Consider the following 18,705-nt stretch of genomic DNA (forward strand, 5'->3'; position numbering starts at 1 on the left):
GATGGTCTTGAAGGGCGGATCCAAACCCAGGCGGTTGGATTCCTGTGCCGCTTCCTATTGCTTCACCAATCTATATATATATATATATACCATATAAATATAAGGTATATTTTACCACTATAGACCATAGTATGTTTAGCATGAATGTTATGTTTAGCAAAATGTCATGATTCCCAAATTTAATAATGGAAAATGATATTGAGCATTGGAACACACAATGTATTTATTTTTTAATATGTCCATATGATTTCACATACTATATTCAGAATCTCAGTTTATCAGCTTTTAGAGCATCTTATGGGGACATAGCATAGAGTTAAAATCTAATATAATAATACAATAATATATTATGAGGAACAGAGCCCTCTATGTCTCGTCCGTCAGATTGCAGATGGACCGAGATGGACCCTCCAGATGTCTTCCCAAATCTCGCGAGAGTGTGTTGCTGGGATAGAGAAAGGTTGATAACAAAGTTGATTTTCTCTTCATTTGTGTCACCAAAAAAAAGCCATTTTTGTATGAAAACCTTGTACATATTGTGTGTCTTGTGACGATTCGGTCCGATATTTAGTTCAGTAACCATGGAGCTAAAGAATGGTTCAGAAGCTGTGTTCACGTTCATGCTTCCATTGGAATCAATATACTCCAAGCTGCTTCCTGTCTCCTAAAAAGGCGTCCACCTACGTCACGCAGAAACGGGAAGTAAACCGGAGAATGCAACTCTTGCTATTTCCCTCTTGGACTGAAGCTTCTGACTGGAAACCCAAACTTGAATTTCACTTCCTGATTCACTCAGCAGCCAATCAGAATTATTATTTTATTAAACAGACTGTGTATTTATTTATTTGATTCTTGTTGGTAATGTCAACGTGTTTCTCATGTCAATAGACCCCTTAACAGACGACGTCACACTGATAAGAACCAGTATGCGTGCAACAATCACCTGTGCGTCCAGTCTCAATGTTAGTAAACAAATAATTGGTCTATTAGGACACTTTAAAAGTTCAGACAGACAGGCAGGCAGGCAGGCAGGCAGGCAGACAGACAGACAGACAGACAGACAGTTTGTTGTCACATGATCTAGAAGCTTCTATTACTTAAAGGTAGGGTAAGTGATTTTCATTGGTTAAAATTAGTGTTAAATAGCTCTATATTCTGATAGTAATTGCTATAGAGTGTTTGTTCAGTAACAGGAGTCTCCTTGTCTCTCCAGCTCTTTATGAAACAAAAAATGCATTTTCGTTTCAGTTTCATTTCCAATGTTATCCAATCAGGATAGAGAACTCAATCAGGATATAGATTAAACAAGTGACATTGGAAGTGATGACACTAAGAGATGAGCAGGCAGAATTGGAACTGAAACACTATGAAGCTTAAAAATGGGTACTTTCTCATGATTGGCTGAGATTTTGACACCTACCGGAAAATGTATTTTCTGTTTATTAAAGAGCGACGGGGAGACTCCTGTTACAGAACAAACACTCTATAGCAATGATTACTATCAGAATATAGTGCTTTAACCTTTTAACAAAATACTTTTTGTTTTAACCAAAACATATCACTTACCCTACCTTTAAACCACTCTCTGGAATAGCCTAAAAGGTAAACTAATACAGCCACCTACTGGACCGATGAGCACATATCATCCTTACTTTAACGTCCATTAAAAATATATATTATCCAAGATAAGTGTAATTACTACTTTTTATGACACTGGGTGTGTGTGTTTGTGTGTGTGTGTGTGTGTGTGTGTGTGTGTGTGTGTGTGTGTGTGTGTGTGTGTGTGTGTGTGTGTGTGTGTGTGTGTGTGTGTGTGTGTGTGTGTGTGTGTGTGTGTACTTCTGTTCATAATATAAATACATATTTATATAATGTGTGGATTGTTTTGAAAGCTGAACTCAGCACCATGATTACATCCTGACTTATATGACCTACCTTATATGACCTATCTCATCTATGTCCCCCTACATGCAAACAGACGGTCCATGTGGTTCCATGTCTCACTGTCAGAGTTATGGTGGTCCTAGCCTGGGCAGCATATCTTTTCGTGTCTATGATCCGGTCGGGAGCGGAAGTAAAAAAAAAAAAAGTAGCCGGATGGGCAGAACCGGAAAGACGTCTCACCCCAAAATAGGTCCGTCCTCATAAAATCCTTGATGCGGCATAGTTTAGCTTATTTTTTAAATGTAAATGTGCGTGCACTATCCGGAGACTATTTAGCGTCTGTATTATCCCACGGGGAAATTCTATTCCATTTAAATAGGGATTGGGGAACCAAAACAAAGCGGCACCGCAAAACCGGATGGGCAGAATCCGGAAAGAGGATTCTTTTTTTTTTTTTTTTTTTAGCAGGCGTGGCCTAGACCGGATCATATGGGTCTTTAGTAACGCATACCAGGCTTTCCTCCGAGGTGGAAAGACTGGTGACGCGAGGTTATGGTGGTCCATGTGGTTCCACTAGGCTACTCAATATGCAAAATGTCAATGACAAAAAGTTTTCAAATGTATAAAACGTACAACAATCTTTTGAAAATAGCAGATCTACAAGCTCACTCTTGTAGATCTGCTATTTTCAAATGGCCGAAACGTATATAGGGCCGGGCTGAAGTGGTTAATGTGTGTTTTGTAATGATAATGATAATCAAAATCTAAAAGTAACTAGTAACTAAAGTTTTCAAATAATTGTAGTGGAGTAAAAGTATAATATTTGCCTCTAAGATGTAGTGTGGAGTAGAAGTAAAATTACTGAAAATTGGAAATACTCCATTGAGGTCCTTATAATCAATTCATAAACATATAGCGGCACAATATCGTCACAATAATACAGAAGAAGTAAAACAAAGAGACAATAAACACTATGTACAACTTAAGTACAGTACTTGAGTAAATGTACTTAGTTACTTTACACCTACTGATAATAATATGTATGTGATTGTTTGTGTCACCAACACCTCCCATCAACAACCCCGCAGCGAACACAATTCCACAAGTCACCAGTTCCAGCGTAACATCGATAGGAGGAGGAGGCGGTCACCCCCTTGGTGCACGGCCTATTGGCTGCAGCGCGGTGACGCACCCTTCTGGGCGCGCTCCCATTGGCCGGCAGTGAAGGTCACGTGACACAGAGCTCTCCACGTGGGTTGCCAGTTCCACTGCTGCGGTGCAGTTTTTGCAGGATCAAGATGGCAGCCTCCTTGTGTCGCTGTTATGAGGTGAGATGACACTCAGAATGCAGTGTGTATAACGACAGATCGAGGTTTATACACATGTACAGCTGTTTGATTGGTTCTATGTCCAGGTTATGGATTAAATACTGTTATGGTTTATTGTTTTAATCAACAAGCAAGCAGAGTTGAGCTGTCAGATGCAATACATTAGCCTGCTTGCAGCATCCATTCATTCTAAACCATGGTTCACATGACTGCTCGTCTGTCACATGCGTCATGGCGCTACTCGTTCCTGTTCTTTGACAATGTTACATTTACAACCAGCACAGCTACATAAACGTTCAGATTTCAAATATAAAGTGCCGACCCCACGGCCACGGATGTTACAAGTTAAAGCGCCGGGGTCTAAGTACCCGTATCTTTTGTATTGTTCAATGAAAAGCTTTTTTTAACCGATTGACGGCCATTAACTATTTTTTTGGGATGTATCAGGGTGCAATACACCCCCCGACCGATAGGCGCGCGCAGTTGAAAGCATATGAAGACAATTCGAAGAAAATGGCTGGCGATCGGATTAAAAAGCTTTTTATTGAACAATACGGAAGATACGGGTACTTAGACCCATGCGCTTTAACTTGTAACATCCGTGGCCGTGGGGTCAGCACTTTATATTTGACATTTGAACGTTTATGTAGATGTGCTGGTTGTAAATGTAAACTTTTCAAAAAACGGGAACAAGTAGCACCGTGACTGTCATGGTATGACATGTTTCAGGGCTACATTACATTACATTCATTCATGTACTGCTGTTGTTGTTGTGGGTCTCAACATTTTTTTATGCCATCTACCCCCCCAAATTAATGTATTTAGGCAGTGGTGTAAAGTAACCAAGTATATCTATTCAAGTATTGTACAATTTTGAGGTATTTTTTACTTCTACTCCACTACAGCTCAAAGGCAAATATTGTACTTTTACTCCACTACAATTATTTGACATCTTACTTTGTAGATTTCGATTATGATTACAAAACATACATTGACCACTTCAGCCCTATACAAGGACCACCCAAATTGATAGAAGAGAAAATGTATGTTAAAAACAATTCAAGACTATGAAAAATGTTCCAAATATTTTTGATATTTTTCTGAATATCAGAATATCGCGCTGCACGCTTGTTCATTTGCTATTTTTGAATAGTCAACTTGTACATGGATACCGTGGTTAAAATGATTGTGATGCTATCTTAACGTCCCTGAAACCTCCCCCCCAAAGGACCACTTTAACAACCACTGTAGTAGGCCACGGAAATATTTGGTGACACAGACCCCCATAAGAGAGTTGTTAGATCACATTTATAACAGAAACCTATGATCGGAATAGTCATTCTCTCATTGCATTATTATGAGAGATAGGTGTGAGCTTGCGTTGTGAGCTTAGATCGGCTATTTTTGTGAATTTTGAAATGGGGCTTGAAGGGATATTTCACTTTTATGTTCATTGGGTAATTTTAACGTCTACTCAGGCCTTTGTGTTTCACCCCAGACAGCTTTTAAGTTGATTGATTCAGTGTTTAGATATTTGATATTCATTTAATCAGACACGCCCCCTTCCTATACAAACCCATTATAACTTCAAACTCCATTTTCACCATGATTGATTCATCGGAAACACCCGTCCTTGGTTCTGGTGACTCATACTGCCCTCCAAATATGTGAGAGGCCTTTTTCGATTAATTTCCTTATTTTTTTTTATTGTACATATGCTCTCTTTTTTCGTTTTATTTAAAAAATAAATGAATCAAGTAATTGAAATAACACGGCCCCCTCACGCATTAGAAGGACAATATCAGTCACCAGAACCAAGGACGGGTGTTAATCTATCATGATTAAATGGATGGATGGATGCCAGAGCAGAACCTCTATCCCAATGTGTCCACATGGGCCTGTTATAGCGCCACCAGGAGGCAGATTTTTGCAAAACACATTTTTTGACAGTACTCTGACAGATTTTGTCTAAACATCACACAAATTGGTACACAGTAGCTCTATAGTCGTTACACAAAAAGGGTCTTTCATATTGCATCCTGATTGGCTAAAAATGGCTGCCAAAGTTTGCAGGAGTGCTCCGTTTTGAACAAAAAGGCCTCAAATCATGAACACAGCGTGCGATTGCCGTGAAACTTCGCACGCCCATTGCCACTAGGCCGAGGACGAAATACCACCCTTTTCACATTATTATCCTCTTATAGCGCCACCAGGAGGCCAATTTTTGCTGAACAAATCTTTTGATATTACTCCTACAGATTTTGTCCAAACATCACGCACGTCGTGGCACATTATCTCTATAGTCATGTGATCAAGACGGATCTGTCAGATTTCTCATATTCTATCCTGATTGGCGACTTTCGATCATTGCTGGCCCACAATAACCTATACCTGACCTGGTCGGAGACCTGTTTCTAGTTTGTATTCATATGTTCCAGTGTTCCAACGACAAAAACGCGATTTACATCGTTAATAATCACAATTATTCGTGTGTCAATTATCGCAAAAGGTTATAATTGTGACAGCCCTGACTGTGTGTGATTGTGTCCTTTTTTCAGCTGGTGGGCAGACGTGTGTTGCGCGTGTCGTCCGTCCGTCCAGCGGTGTCATCGCTGGGGAGAGGAGATGGAAACAGGATACACCCCTCTGTACCTGCTCAGGTGAGCTGCCGTCACTGTCCAGCCACTCTTTGGCTTTCATTTTAAGATATCTTTGACTGTAACAAAATAGCAGATATACAAGCTCATAGCGCGGCACCGAGTGCTGCGCTATGAGCTTGTAGATCTGCTATTTTTGTACATATTCTACAAATATTCTACAGATGTCTTCTAAATCCTAACCTTTAAAAAAAACAAAAACATGTTGCTATATCAGTGGTGCAACTAATCAACTTAATAAAGTATACAAACCATAATAATGCTGTAATAAAATAATCTATGCCTATTTTGGGCCCTAACCCTTCATTATAGGCAGAAATCTTAAAAACGTTCAAAGATAGTGAAAATAGCAGAACGACAAGCTCACAATGCGTTGCACAGACCAAAACCTATTTTTTAAATATTTTGATCATATTTATAAGACTTGTGAGCTTGTAGATCAGCTATTTTTGTAGTGTGACACACGCCCGCAACCAAGCATAAAATGACTTGTCTTTTAGTTCTGCTGGATCTCTTCTCCACTAGTCCCTCCCCAACATTTTACTCTAGTTTCAATGTATTTAGTCATAGTTTATATCGATGATTTGGTTATTCACAAAAATGATCGATAGAATACCGGTAATTGCTAAGAAACTAATCTGCAACCAAGCATTGCACAGTGTTTCAGGGAACTGTCTTTATGTCTACCTCTGGAAAAAAAATTACGAATACTCTCAAGGACAAACAAGAGTTGTTTCAAGAGGCGTGGGGTCGTTTTATACAATATATTGTAAATAATAATCAAGTCATATTTAATGGAAGAACATGGAGAGGAGTAATGCTAATGTTATTGTCATTATGTGTTCTATTATTTTGTGTGATTGTCTTGTCATGTTTAAATGTAATTGTCCATTTTGTTTTCGTTTTTGTTATGTAATGTAACGTAATGTTGTTTGGAAAAAGAAAAAATCAATAGATATATTTTTGTTGGGAAAAAAAAGAAACTAATCTGCCGTCTGTACGTCCGTCCATCCGTCTGTCTGTCTCTCTGTCTGTCTGTCTTTCTAATCCATACATGGGCAATTGGCGGCCCGGGGCCACATGCGGCCCCCATCTTCAGTTAATGCGGCCCGCAGGTTAATATCGGACCCGATTTAATTATTTCAGTCTATATTAGTAGCTTAATGACTAGTATTAAAATGTTATTGTCTTTTTTATGTCCATTGCACTTGTATTTAAGTTCATAAAGTTAACATAAGTATAACTAAATGCATTTGAAATTAAATAGAAATGTTACTTTTCAGGATTACAATAAAAAAATAGCAAAAAAAGCAGATCTGCAGTGCGACACGTTTTGATCTTGTAGATCGGCTATTTTTGTTTGTGACATAGAACATTGGTTCTCAAAGTGGGGTCCCGGGACCCCCAGGGGTACTTGAGGGGGTTCCAGGGGGTCCCTAGCTAAATGATGGATAGGAACCAAATGGACCCTTATGGGTCTGTAACTTTGAGAGTGTCCAGTGGTTCCATTTGGACACTCTCAGAGTTAAATTACCATTGATTTTACAATTTGAATTGGGGTCCCAGAGATATGAATTCCATTAAATGGGGGTCCGTAGCCTAATGCATGTCAAACTGGGGGTCCTTGACATTAAAATGGTTGAGAATCACTGCTAGAGAGCCGTAAAAATCTTCTCTTATGGGGGTCCCTGGCTTATCTTTTCAAATGGGGGTCCGCATGTTAAGTGTTATTTTTGGGGGTCCTTGACATGAAAAAGTTTGAGAACCACTGACATAGTAGAGTGACGAAGTAGGGCATTAATTATGAAAAAATCACACCCAGTGTGAAGTGAGCGGTGTGGTCATCACAGTGATGGAAGCTCACAAAAAAAGTGTTTCTTTTGAAGTGCATAGTCCTATTTATAGGTTATTAATTTCATCATGTGTCTCGCTAGCCAATCACAGTGCTGAATAGAGTCAGCCAATAGAGTCAGCCAATCACAGTACAGCTAGGGGTGTACTAATGTAGAGGGGTGTGCTATTATGAGCCAATCACAGTACAGCTAGGGGTGTACTAGTGTAGAGGGGTGTGCTATTATGAGCCAATCACAGTACAGCGAAGGGTGTACTAATGAGGTGTCCGAAACCCACTTATAGGGGCGCCTACACCGCCCAACCAAACCCACTTATAGCGGCGGCTACACCGCCCAAAAAGTTAAGATGCGGAGATTATAGGTTTCTGGAGTGAGTGGGGAAATACCGTAAATTTCGGACTATAAGCCGCGACTTTTTTTTCCCATTTTTCGACCCTTCGGCTTATATAACGGTGCGGCTTATCTATGGATTTTTATAGCTAACGGCCACTAGGGGACTTCCTAAATCTAGGGATTTTACACCCGCGGCTTATAGTCCAGTGCGGCTTGTATATGTACAAATCATTCAATTTAGCTGCTGCGGCTTATATTCAGGTGCGGCTTATAGTGCGAAAATTACGGTATATAGTGGCCCTCTCCACCATCAAAGTTGCATCACCCCTTGTCTAATCTGTCTCTCTGTCTGGCTGTCTCTCTGTCTGTCTGGCTGTCTCTCTGTCTGTCTGTCTGTCTGTCTGTCTGTCCGTCCGTCCATCAGGTGAGGTGCTCCTCGGGGCGGGGTCGGGGGGGGTTCCTGGGGGAGCTGGTGGAGAACATCCGCCAGGAGTTCGGCAAGAACCAGCAGATGAAGGAGAACCTGACCAAGTTCCGAGAGGAGGCGCGGAGGCTGGAGGAGTCCGACGCTCTGCAACAGGCCCGCAGGAAATACGTAAGACCACCAGCCACCACTATAGACTAGAGCAGGGGGTCTTCAGCTGTTTGCAGGCCAAGGACCCCCCCTTAGCAGAGAGAGAGAGAGATGAAGCAGGGACCTCCCACTATAAAATGGTGTTGCACATTCAGCTTCATAGAAAGCTTCATAGACTTGTCTGAGTGTCATCAGTGTTGTGTCAATTCATTTTTTTTTTCTTGGTTTGTTCTCTAATATTATGTTCTCTATGTTGGATTCATGTTAAAGGGATAGTTCACCCCCCAAACATTTTTTTTTTCTATCGATTAGTCACCCCATAGAGACTTGAAATTATTGGCTCAAATATCCATTAATTCAAGTCTCCATGGGGTGACAAATCGATAGAAAAAAAATGTAATTTGTGGGTGAACTATCCATTTTTAAGGTGTTTTCAGACATTTAACCACTTTAACCCTTCAATAACTAGTAAACTTGAGCGTTGACCCTGTACTTGGTCTGCTCTTTTTCCCCTTCTACCCCAAACCCCTTTGCAGAAAATAGCCGATCTACAAGCTCACAACGCCTCGCAGCGCGAGACGTTGTGAGCTTGTAGATCGGCTATTTTCGGCTAACGTTCTCTCAGGATAGGAATGCTAAGGTTCAAGTGGTAAATGTAAAAAAAAAAGAAAAACTCCTATCACACAATTGGCGGACCCCCTATAGTAACTCTGAGGACCCCCTAGGGGTCGCGGACCCCCTGTTGAAGACCCACAATTAGCCCGCAGGAAATAATATGTAAGAGCACGAGCAATTCTATCATCTCTTGTCAGGGGGAAACGTACAAAACTGTTACTTTTCAGGAAATGTTAAAAAATGGATGCAATGTAGTTATATCAGGGGATATCAATTTCATCCTATCAGGAGGAGGGAGAACTCGTACTTGAACAAGTTAAACAGGAAGTGAGGAAACAAACAAACAAGCAATGAGCAGACAAACTTGGAATTTCTCCTGATTGGATGCAATTGGTATCCCGACCCGTCCTGAACATCTATTTTATTTTCACTAAAGAACTTGAGAGACAGGGAGAGCCCTGTTACTGAACAAACACTATAGCCTGTGTAGATGATTACTATCACAATATGGAGCTTTAACCTTTTAACAATAACACTTTTGTTTTAACCAAAGAACATCACTTACACTACCTTTAACCTTGATTAACCCATTAACTCATTCAGTGCCCAGCTTATTTATGGAATTTTGGCTCTGAGTTCCACAGCCAAAATTCATTGTAAAAGAAAAGTGCTTAGGAGCCGAGATACAGCCTTTTTCAGTAAGAAGTTAAACAAAGAGTGAATGGAGCAGCAAATCTTCAAATCATCATATCGTGGGTTCTGAACATGTTTTTTGGACGTCTTAGACGTCCAATGGCACTGAATGAGTTAAGACCTGAGGCCGATTCAAAAATCAGTTTTTTGAAAAAAAAAAAAAAAAAGAAAATGTTTTCAAGATTTTTCAAAAATATCAGATCTAGAAGCTCATAGCGCGGCACTCTGTGCCGCTCTATGAGCTTGTAGATCTGCTATTTTTGAATAGCCAAAGAAATCTAAAGTGACACAGATGCGTTCCAGGTCTTAATGCGTTAAGACCTGAGGCTGATTCTAAAAACACTGTCTAAATCCTGACCTGAAAAGCTTCAAATATATATTCAAAAATGACAACAAATGTATGTTGTTATATACTGTACATAGCAACAAGAACCCCAAATGGAGTTCCCGTCCTGAAAGGTGTAGTTACAAATAGGGGTTCCCGCCCAATATGGGTCAATCCATTAAGACCGGGGGAAAACATCTGTATCATTTTAGATTTCTTTGGCTATTAAAATAGCAGCTATACAAGCTCATAGATCTGATGATTTTTAACTCAAATCTTTGATTCTGGCGGATTCTACAAATGTCTTCTAAAAACAGTTTTTTTAAAAACAGTTTTGTGTGTGTGTGTGTGTGTGTGTGTGTGTGTGTGTGTGAGTGTCCTAAGACATGAAATATACTGTAAACTGCATGTGATGTGTGTGTGTCTCGTTAGAAATCCATTGAGTCGGAGACAGTGAGGACGTCGGAGGTGTTTAAGAAGACGTTGGGCTCTCTGTCTGATACCGTCAAGGAGGTGAGCTTACTGCGGTTTCTCTGACCCACACTTCAAAAGAGAAGAATCTGCACAACAACAGCTGTGCTCCGCAAAGGTCCGAGCAAAGCTGGATTGTGGTTACTATTGTAAACCAATTCAGCCGAATAGCGGAATAGCCAATCTAGAAGCTCACTGCTCGTTGAGACGCGCTGTGAGCTTGTAGATCGGCTATGCGTTTTCACTACTTGCGAAACTTATTTTTGCTTATAACGACATGGCCAAACTAGGGAGGCCAGGTTGAAGGTGTCTCATGTGCTTGCAGGTGTGAGTGAGGGCTGTGAATCGTCTGCTATCTCACGATTCGATTCCGATTCTTGGGGTCATGAATCCGATTTGTTTTTCAAAACAAACGATTCTCGATTTAAAAACATTCTTTTCCGATTCAAAAAAGTTTTTTTCCCGATTGTAGTGAATAAAGTGTGTTATGTTGCGTTGAGATGTGTGCCATTGTCGTGCCCTGGAAATAGCAGATCTGCAAGCCCACAACGTGTCGCATTGCGACGTGTTGCGAGCTTGTAGATCGGCTATTTTCAGCCTGAGAATTAGGGTTAAAAATAAGTAAATAAAGCAATTCATAAAATCTGCATACTAAAATGTTAATGTACTCACAAGTATAGTAATACAAACTGTGTGTGTGTGTGTGTATTTGTGTGTGCGTGCGTAGGGCCTGGAGGAGGTGGGTCGCTCAGACCTGGGGAAGAAGTTCAGAGAGGGGGTGGAGGGGGTCAGACACTCTGCCGAGTCCGTCTCCAAAGGAGGAGAGAAACTGGGCCGGACCGGAGCCTTCAGAGCCATCTCACAGGTCAGTGGGTCAGTGGGACAACGCTCCACGCGTCCCAAACTCTTCTCCCTCCCCCTAAAAACAGTGAAATAGCAGGTCTACAAGCTCACAACGCCTCGCAACGCGAGGCGTTGTGAGCTTGTAGATCTGCTATTTTCAAATGGCCAAAACGATTGAAGGGAAGTTGAACTCGTTAATGTATGTTTTGTAATAATAATCACAATCTACAAAGTAACTAGTAACTAAAGTTTTCATATACTTGTAGTGGAGTAAAATTACAATATTTGCCTCTGAGATGTAATGGAGTAGAAGTAAAATTACTGAAAATTGGAAATACTCAAGTAAAGTACAAATACCTCAAAATTGTACTTAAGTACAGTACTGGAGTAAATGTTACTTTACACCACTGCCTAACACCGTGCCAAAAATCTAAAACTTTTCACCAAGTGCCGAGTCTCTGCATGAATTCCTTGTCAGCTATGTTCAACTAGTACTGACCACATGACCACACTGCCACCTGGTGCTTCCACTGGACAATGCTCTGTTGGTATCCTCTATATAGGCTCTGTGCATAACTGCAGTGGTGTTAAAGGGCAAGACCATTTTGGTAGAGGTTTGGGTTGTGTAGTTACCTTGCAATGATGTAACTCCAAAGGTGGGCAAGAAATCAAAAATAATTGCTCCATGGATTAGAAATTGATAATTCAAAATATGCTCCTCATTGACTTACATTGTACGGTAAAACAGCTCTCAAAGTCACTCTTTTAGCACATAAACGAACGCAAACAAAGTTGATTCAGACAATATAGAACATCACCAAACCCAGTACTGTTTGTTTTTTTAATAAAAATGTCAACTTCCTGTTGATTTTGCCATTTTTAATAAGTAGAAAACCTGGACTGGATCCGCGGATCCGGATCCAGATCTTCAAATAGTAAAATCACCAGGAAGTTGACATTTCTATTAAAACAAAAAACAGTACCGGGTTTGGTGATGCTCTATATTGTCTGAATCAGCTATGTTTTGGTTCATTTATGGGCTAAAAGAGTGACTTTGAGAGCTGTTTTACCGTACAATGTAAGTCAATGAGGAGCATATTTTGAATTATCAATTTCTAATCAATGGAGCAATTATTTTTGATTTCTTGCCCACCTTTGGAGTTACATCATGGCAAGGTAACTACACAACCCAAACCTCTACCAAAGTGGTCTTACCTTAAGTAACTAAGTACATTTACTCAAGTACTGTACTTAAGGATAATTATTAGGTTTCGAGAGCCTATCAGGCTTCGAACCCTATTACATCTGTAAGAGTTCATTATTCTTCTGCCGGTTTTGCCAGTTCTGGCCTAACCGCGTGGTCACTTTTTATGAAATTCGGCAATATGGTAGAGGGCTATGCCAAACGGCGAAAACCCGAAACTCACAAACATTGGCCAAAGGGTGGCGCTGTAGCACTCAATTGAAATATGCCAACTTTGAACAGGTACAACTCATGCCCTGTTTGACCCACAGCCATGAAACTTCGATGCACACATGCGTCTCCTCATGCCTAACAACTTTCACACTCTGACTTTTGACCTCTGACCTTTAGATCTCCCACCATTTCGAATTCTATGAAAAGCAGTAAAAAAGACTCTTCCTTCGTACAGATTGAGCAATCTGTACGAAACTGTATACACATGAACTTTGGACCAATGCCGACAGACGTGAGCAAGCAGATTTTCCATAAGTGAAAACGTTAAGCTTTTATAAGCCAATGAAAATTGCAGTTTTATGACAATTATTCATCTGCCCCTAAAACATACATGCAGACTCGCATTTGTTTGACACTTTGCAATATTGTAGAAGGTCATTCCAAGTATCACTGAAACCAATCTTACTCCAATTGGTCAAAGGGGGGCACTATAGCAATTTTTTGAAAATGCAAACTTTAAACAGGCAAAAGTCATGCCTCGTTTGGCCGACAGCCGTTAAACCTGCTTACACATGTGCCTTGACTCATGAGGAACACATGTATCACTTTGACCAGTAAGCTCTGCCCTTAGATTGTCTGCAATTTTGAGCAGTTTGAAAAACATTTAAATCCAGGATTTCTGAGCAATTTGCGTGAAAGTGTGTCATGTGTTTGAACTCCCTTTTCACTAGTTCAGGTGTGTAGGTTCAATAGCTTGATAGCTTAATCATCTGCCTTGAAACCACAGGGTTGCTGGTTCGAATCCCACCTCAGGTAGACTTCATTATAATTGCATTGCACACAACATGACTGTATCAATGAGGAACATATCTATCACTTTGACCAGTAAGCTCCGCCCTTAGATTGTCTGCAATTTTGAGCAGTTTGAAAAACATTTAAATCCAGCATTTCTGAGCAATTTGCGTGAAAGTGTGTCATGTGTGTGAACTCCTTTTTCATCAGTTCGGGTCTGTTGGCCCAATGGCTTTATCATCTGCCTTGATACCACAGGGTCGCTGGTTCAAATCTCACCTCATGCAGACCTCAACTCAATTGCATTGCACACAACATGACTGTATCAATGCATGTGCAATTGTTAAAGATAACGAGAAATGCATACTTGAAAGTAGTTATTTTCAATGTATGACGTAATTCATTTGCCCTTTTGTTTTGTGTTGTTGGATTCTCCTTTCTCACTATCTGATGCTGTCGATTCAATAGCTCCACCAGTAGAGTGTGAGCCTCATGTGCCGAAGGTCCCTGGTTCAAATCCCACTGATTACAGTTTACATTTATATTGCATTATACAAAACATGACCCTGTTAATTCAGACATGTGCAATTTTTAAACAATAACATGAAATGCTTTTTTGAGAGTAGTTGTTTTTTATGTATGACATACTTTCTTGTGAAAATAGCCGATCTACAATCTCACAACTTTTCAGATAGCAACGCGTTGTGAGCTTGTAGGTCGACTATTTTCACTAGTTTCCAGTCCGAGGAGACAAAAAAAAAAACTTTATTGGTAAATGTTTTGTGAACCAGTGATCTACAGTAGTTAGCGAAATAGAGGCTTGGTTCATAATGGACGGAAAAACCTATAGATATCAACAGACACCATCAGGGAGGCCATATCTCTAGCTCAATGAGAAGAGAGGCAGCCTGTGAATCCATAGGTCGCTGGTTCGATCCCTGTCCCCAACAATGCGTTGAGGTGATTATCATTTGGAATTCCCCCTATTCCCATGGATTGGATCCACCCCTCTCACTCATCACCAATCACACCTGCCACATGCACAGTACAATTTTTAGGTACTTTTACTTTACTACTCTACTCTACTACAATTACAGCAGATGACAGCTTTAGTTACTTGTTACTTTGCAGATGTAATTATTAATACAACACCTACAGTAACCACATACAGCCGATCTACAATGTGACGCGTTATGAGCTTGTATGTATATAATAAGCAACCCATGCTGTATGATAACTTACCACATATGAAATCCAATTCTGTCTATCCAATGGCTCAGTCTGTACTGTGGCCATAGCTGAGTGGTTAGTGAGCCCACCTAGGGAGCCAGAGGCCCTGGTTGCCCCAGGTACGATTCCAGGCCAGGCCAGCAAATGTGTCGATGAAATGAAATTTGTCCCTAAGCAAGACTCTTAACCCCTAATTGCTCACAGGCCCTCATTGGAAACAAGACCGCAAGGACTTTCATGAACGGACCTGGAATTATCCTTATCCTTTACACTGTCTACCCACAAGTCTATAGGTCCCTGGTTCAAACCTCAATTTAACCGGTCCAAATATAATTTACTGAACAAAAATCATGACTTTGTTAATTAATGCATGTTCACTTCTTCTCTCTCGCTCTCTCTCTTACTGCCTCTCTTTCTCACTGCCTCTCTCTCTCTCTCTCTCCCTCTCTCTCTCTCTCTCTCTCTCTCTCTCTCTCTTTCTTTTCTCTCTCTCTCTCTCTCTCTCTCTCTCTCTCTCTCTCTCTCTCTCTCTCTCTCTCTCTCTCTCTCTCTCTCTCTCTCTCTCTCTCTCTCTCTCTCTCCCCTTCTCTCTCTCTCTCCCTCTCCCTCTCTCTCTCTCTCTCTCTCTGTCACTGTCTGTCTGTCTGCCAGTCTGCCACTCTGTCACTGTCTGTCTGTCTGTCTGTCTGTCTGCCAGTCTGCCAGTCTGCCACTCTGTCACTCTGTCACAGTCTGTCTGTCTGTCTGCCAGTCTGCCACTCTGTCACTGTCTGTCTGTCTGCCAGTCTGCCACTCTGTCACTGTCTGTCTGTCTGCCAGTCTGCCACTCTGTCACTGTCTGTCTGTCTGCCAGTCTGCCAGTCTGCCACAGTCTGTCTGTCTGCCAGTCTGCCACTCTGTCACTGTCTGTCTGTCTGCCAGTCTGCCACTCTGTCACAGTCTGTCTGTTTGTCTGTCTGCCACTCTGTCACAGTCTGCCAGTCTGCCAGTCTGTCACAGTCTGCCAGTCTGCCACTCTGTCACTGTCTGTCTGTCTGCCAGTCTGCCACAGTCTGTCTGTCTGCCAGTCTGCCAGTCTGCCACAGTCTGTCACAGTCTGCCAGTCTGCCAGTCTGCCACTCTGTCACAGTCTGCCAGTCTGCCACTCTGTCAAAGTCTGCCAGTCTGCCAGTCTGCCACTCTGTCACAGTCTGCCAGTCTGCCATTATTCTCGAAACCGCTCATTGCTGCTTGCAGCTATATTTATTATTATTATTATTATTATTATTATTATTCTTTTTTTTTAGTTATTTTTTACTTAACTGGAGTATTTCCAATTTTCAGTACTTTTACTTCTACTCCACTACATCTCAGAGGCAAATATTATGTTTAGACTTCTCTACAATTCTTTGAAAACTTTAGTTACTACGGTAGTTACTTTGCAGGTTTAGATTATTATTACAAAACATACATTAACAACTTCAGCCCTATATACATTTTGTCCGTTTGAAAATATCTGCTATTTTCAAAATATTTTTTGGACATTTTATACATTGTGAAATGGGACAATCTGCATAATGAGTACTTTCTACTTTCTCCTCCTGTGTCCTCCTGTCCAGTGTTAATTGTGTGGACTAAAACTATGACGAAAAAAGTTTTTTCACTGACGAAAAACTTAAATAAAAACTAAGCCATGATGAGTAAAACTAGGACTAAATGTATTGACAATTTCATCAACAAATAAAAACTAGACTAAAATGTTAGTGAGGAACTAGTGGAGAAGAGATGTAGTAGAACTAAAAGCAGTGGCGTTCCCAGAAATTACATTTAGGGCAGGCGAGATTTTTTTCTCTACCTAACCCCCCCCCCCCTCGGGGAAAAATGTTGGGGGGAAACAAGTTCACAACAACACTACACTGACTACAGAAATGAAAAAGGTTAATGAAAACAATATGCAAGTATGGTCTCTTCATGTTGTAGTTTAATGGCTCAAGCTGCTCTCAGACTCAGAGAGCCCCTTTTATGCCAGGTGAGTGCAGGTGATGGCCCAGACCCCCACACCTGGCACTCCTGGCACCCCACGAAGATAAAGGCATACATTTGCATCACTATAGGCGACGTCGCTCTGCTAAATGGATACGGTAGTGATCGGCTGCCTGCCCGCGTGAATGGACGAGGAGGTCCGACGGCCACTGTTCTCTTTGGATTTTTTTCACTGCCTGTTTTTCAGTCTTTTACTTTATTTTCTAGGGGAAGGCTAGATTTTAGTTGGGCAGGCGGCCGCCTGCCCTGCCTCTATGGTGGGTACGCCACTGACTAAAAGACACGTCATTGTATGTTTGGTTGCGCTCGGGTGTTGCTTTCTGAAAATAGCAGATCTACAAGCTCACAACGCGTCGCGTTGTGAGCTTGTAGATCTGCTATTTTCCACATGCATTGATTGATTGATGTACTTTATTTAGTAAGACATGAGAACAGTACATGACAGTACATAACAGTACATGGAAGTACAAATTCACAATACAAGGTCTACTAAACTGGATAGCTCATTAAGCACTAAGCTTGTTTAAGATAAGATCCCCATGCACACACATCATGATGACATATAAGAGACAGACAGATATACACACTACTATACAGAATGTCATACAATCAGTTTACAGGTTACTGGTATGCAGAGTGAAAGATATGTGCAAAATAAGAAAGAGAGAGGGGGGGGGGGTGGGGTAGGTTAGGACTTGGACAGGTGGCCATTTTTGAATTGCAGCCTCCTGAAGGATTATCTTTAGGGCAGTTTTGAAAGTGAGTAGGGTTTTACAGTCCTTTACTACTTTTGGTAGGGCATTCCACACTTTTGATGAATAGCATGAGAACGAGTTCATTCCCTTTGTTGTGCCAAATCTGGGTTGAACATGATTTGTTCAAGCGTAAAATCGCCATCAAGGCACCGCCAAAATACTTTTCTGTCGACAAAGTCAACTTGTAGATTTAGTCGACTATAATCTTATGATACTTGGTCGACTAAAACTAAACTAAAACCACAACTTTTCAGATGACTAAAATATAAGTAAAACATGAAAATGTATTCAAAATATGACTAAAAACGACATGAAAATGTATTCAAAATATGACTAAAAACAACATGAAAATGTATTCAAAATATGACTAAAAACAACATGAAAATGTATTCAAAAGATGACTAAACAAAACCAAAATTTGCTGTCAAAATGAACACTGCTCCTGTCTCCTCCTCCTCCTCCTTCCCCTTTCAGAGCGTGGAGAGCATGAAGAAGGAGATCGACGTAGGAGACGCGGGCCCCTACAGGGCACCTCCTAACCTGAGGAAGAGGAGCGAGTCGTCCTCCAAGGAAGCCGACAGCGCCACCAGAGTGTTTGAAGCCAATGAGTGAGTTGAAAAATGGGAAAGAAATTGTGCAAATCTTTGAATATACTGTGTATTTTTTAAATTGAACATTTTTTACTCTAAATCTTTGATTCAGGAGGTCCCTGGAACAACATATTTTGAGCTGGGGGTCATATCATTTTGGGGGTCCTTGACATGAAAAAGTTAGAGCACCGCTGATATAGAAATATTCGTTTTTCAGAAAACTGTTAGGATTTAGAAGTCATTTTGTAGAATCGGCCTCAGGTCTTAATGGGTTAAAACAGGGGTCTTCAACAGGGGGTCCGGGACCCCTAGGGGGTCCTCAG

General features: G+C 40.9%; 1 protein-coding gene across 1 annotated transcript in view; it reads left to right on the forward strand.

Moving 5' to 3' along the window:
* Positions 1-3,182: 3,182 nt before the first annotated feature.
* The window catches only part of LOC311045601 (mitochondrial import inner membrane translocase subunit TIM44-like), a gene marked incomplete at its 5' end in the record, with an annotated part of 28,807 nt that continues 13,284 nt past the window's right edge, over positions 3,183-18,705 (forward strand). Inside the window, 6 exons of the mRNA XM_084057548.1 lie at positions 3,183-3,212; positions 5,771-5,872; positions 8,480-8,650; positions 10,695-10,775; positions 11,461-11,598; positions 18,267-18,400. Coding sequence (XP_083913674.1) covers positions 3,183-3,212; positions 5,771-5,872; positions 8,480-8,650; positions 10,695-10,775; positions 11,461-11,598; positions 18,267-18,400 — 656 coding nt within the window. The remainder of the gene's footprint in view (positions 3,213-5,770; positions 5,873-8,479; positions 8,651-10,694; positions 10,776-11,460; positions 11,599-18,266; positions 18,401-18,705) is intronic.

The sequence above is a fragment of the Gymnoscopelus microlampas genome (assembly GCF_963454915.1).
Source record: "Gymnoscopelus microlampas genome assembly, chromosome: 5".
NCBI classification, from domain to species: Eukaryota; Metazoa; Chordata; class Actinopteri; order Myctophiformes; family Myctophidae; genus Gymnoscopelus; species Gymnoscopelus microlampas.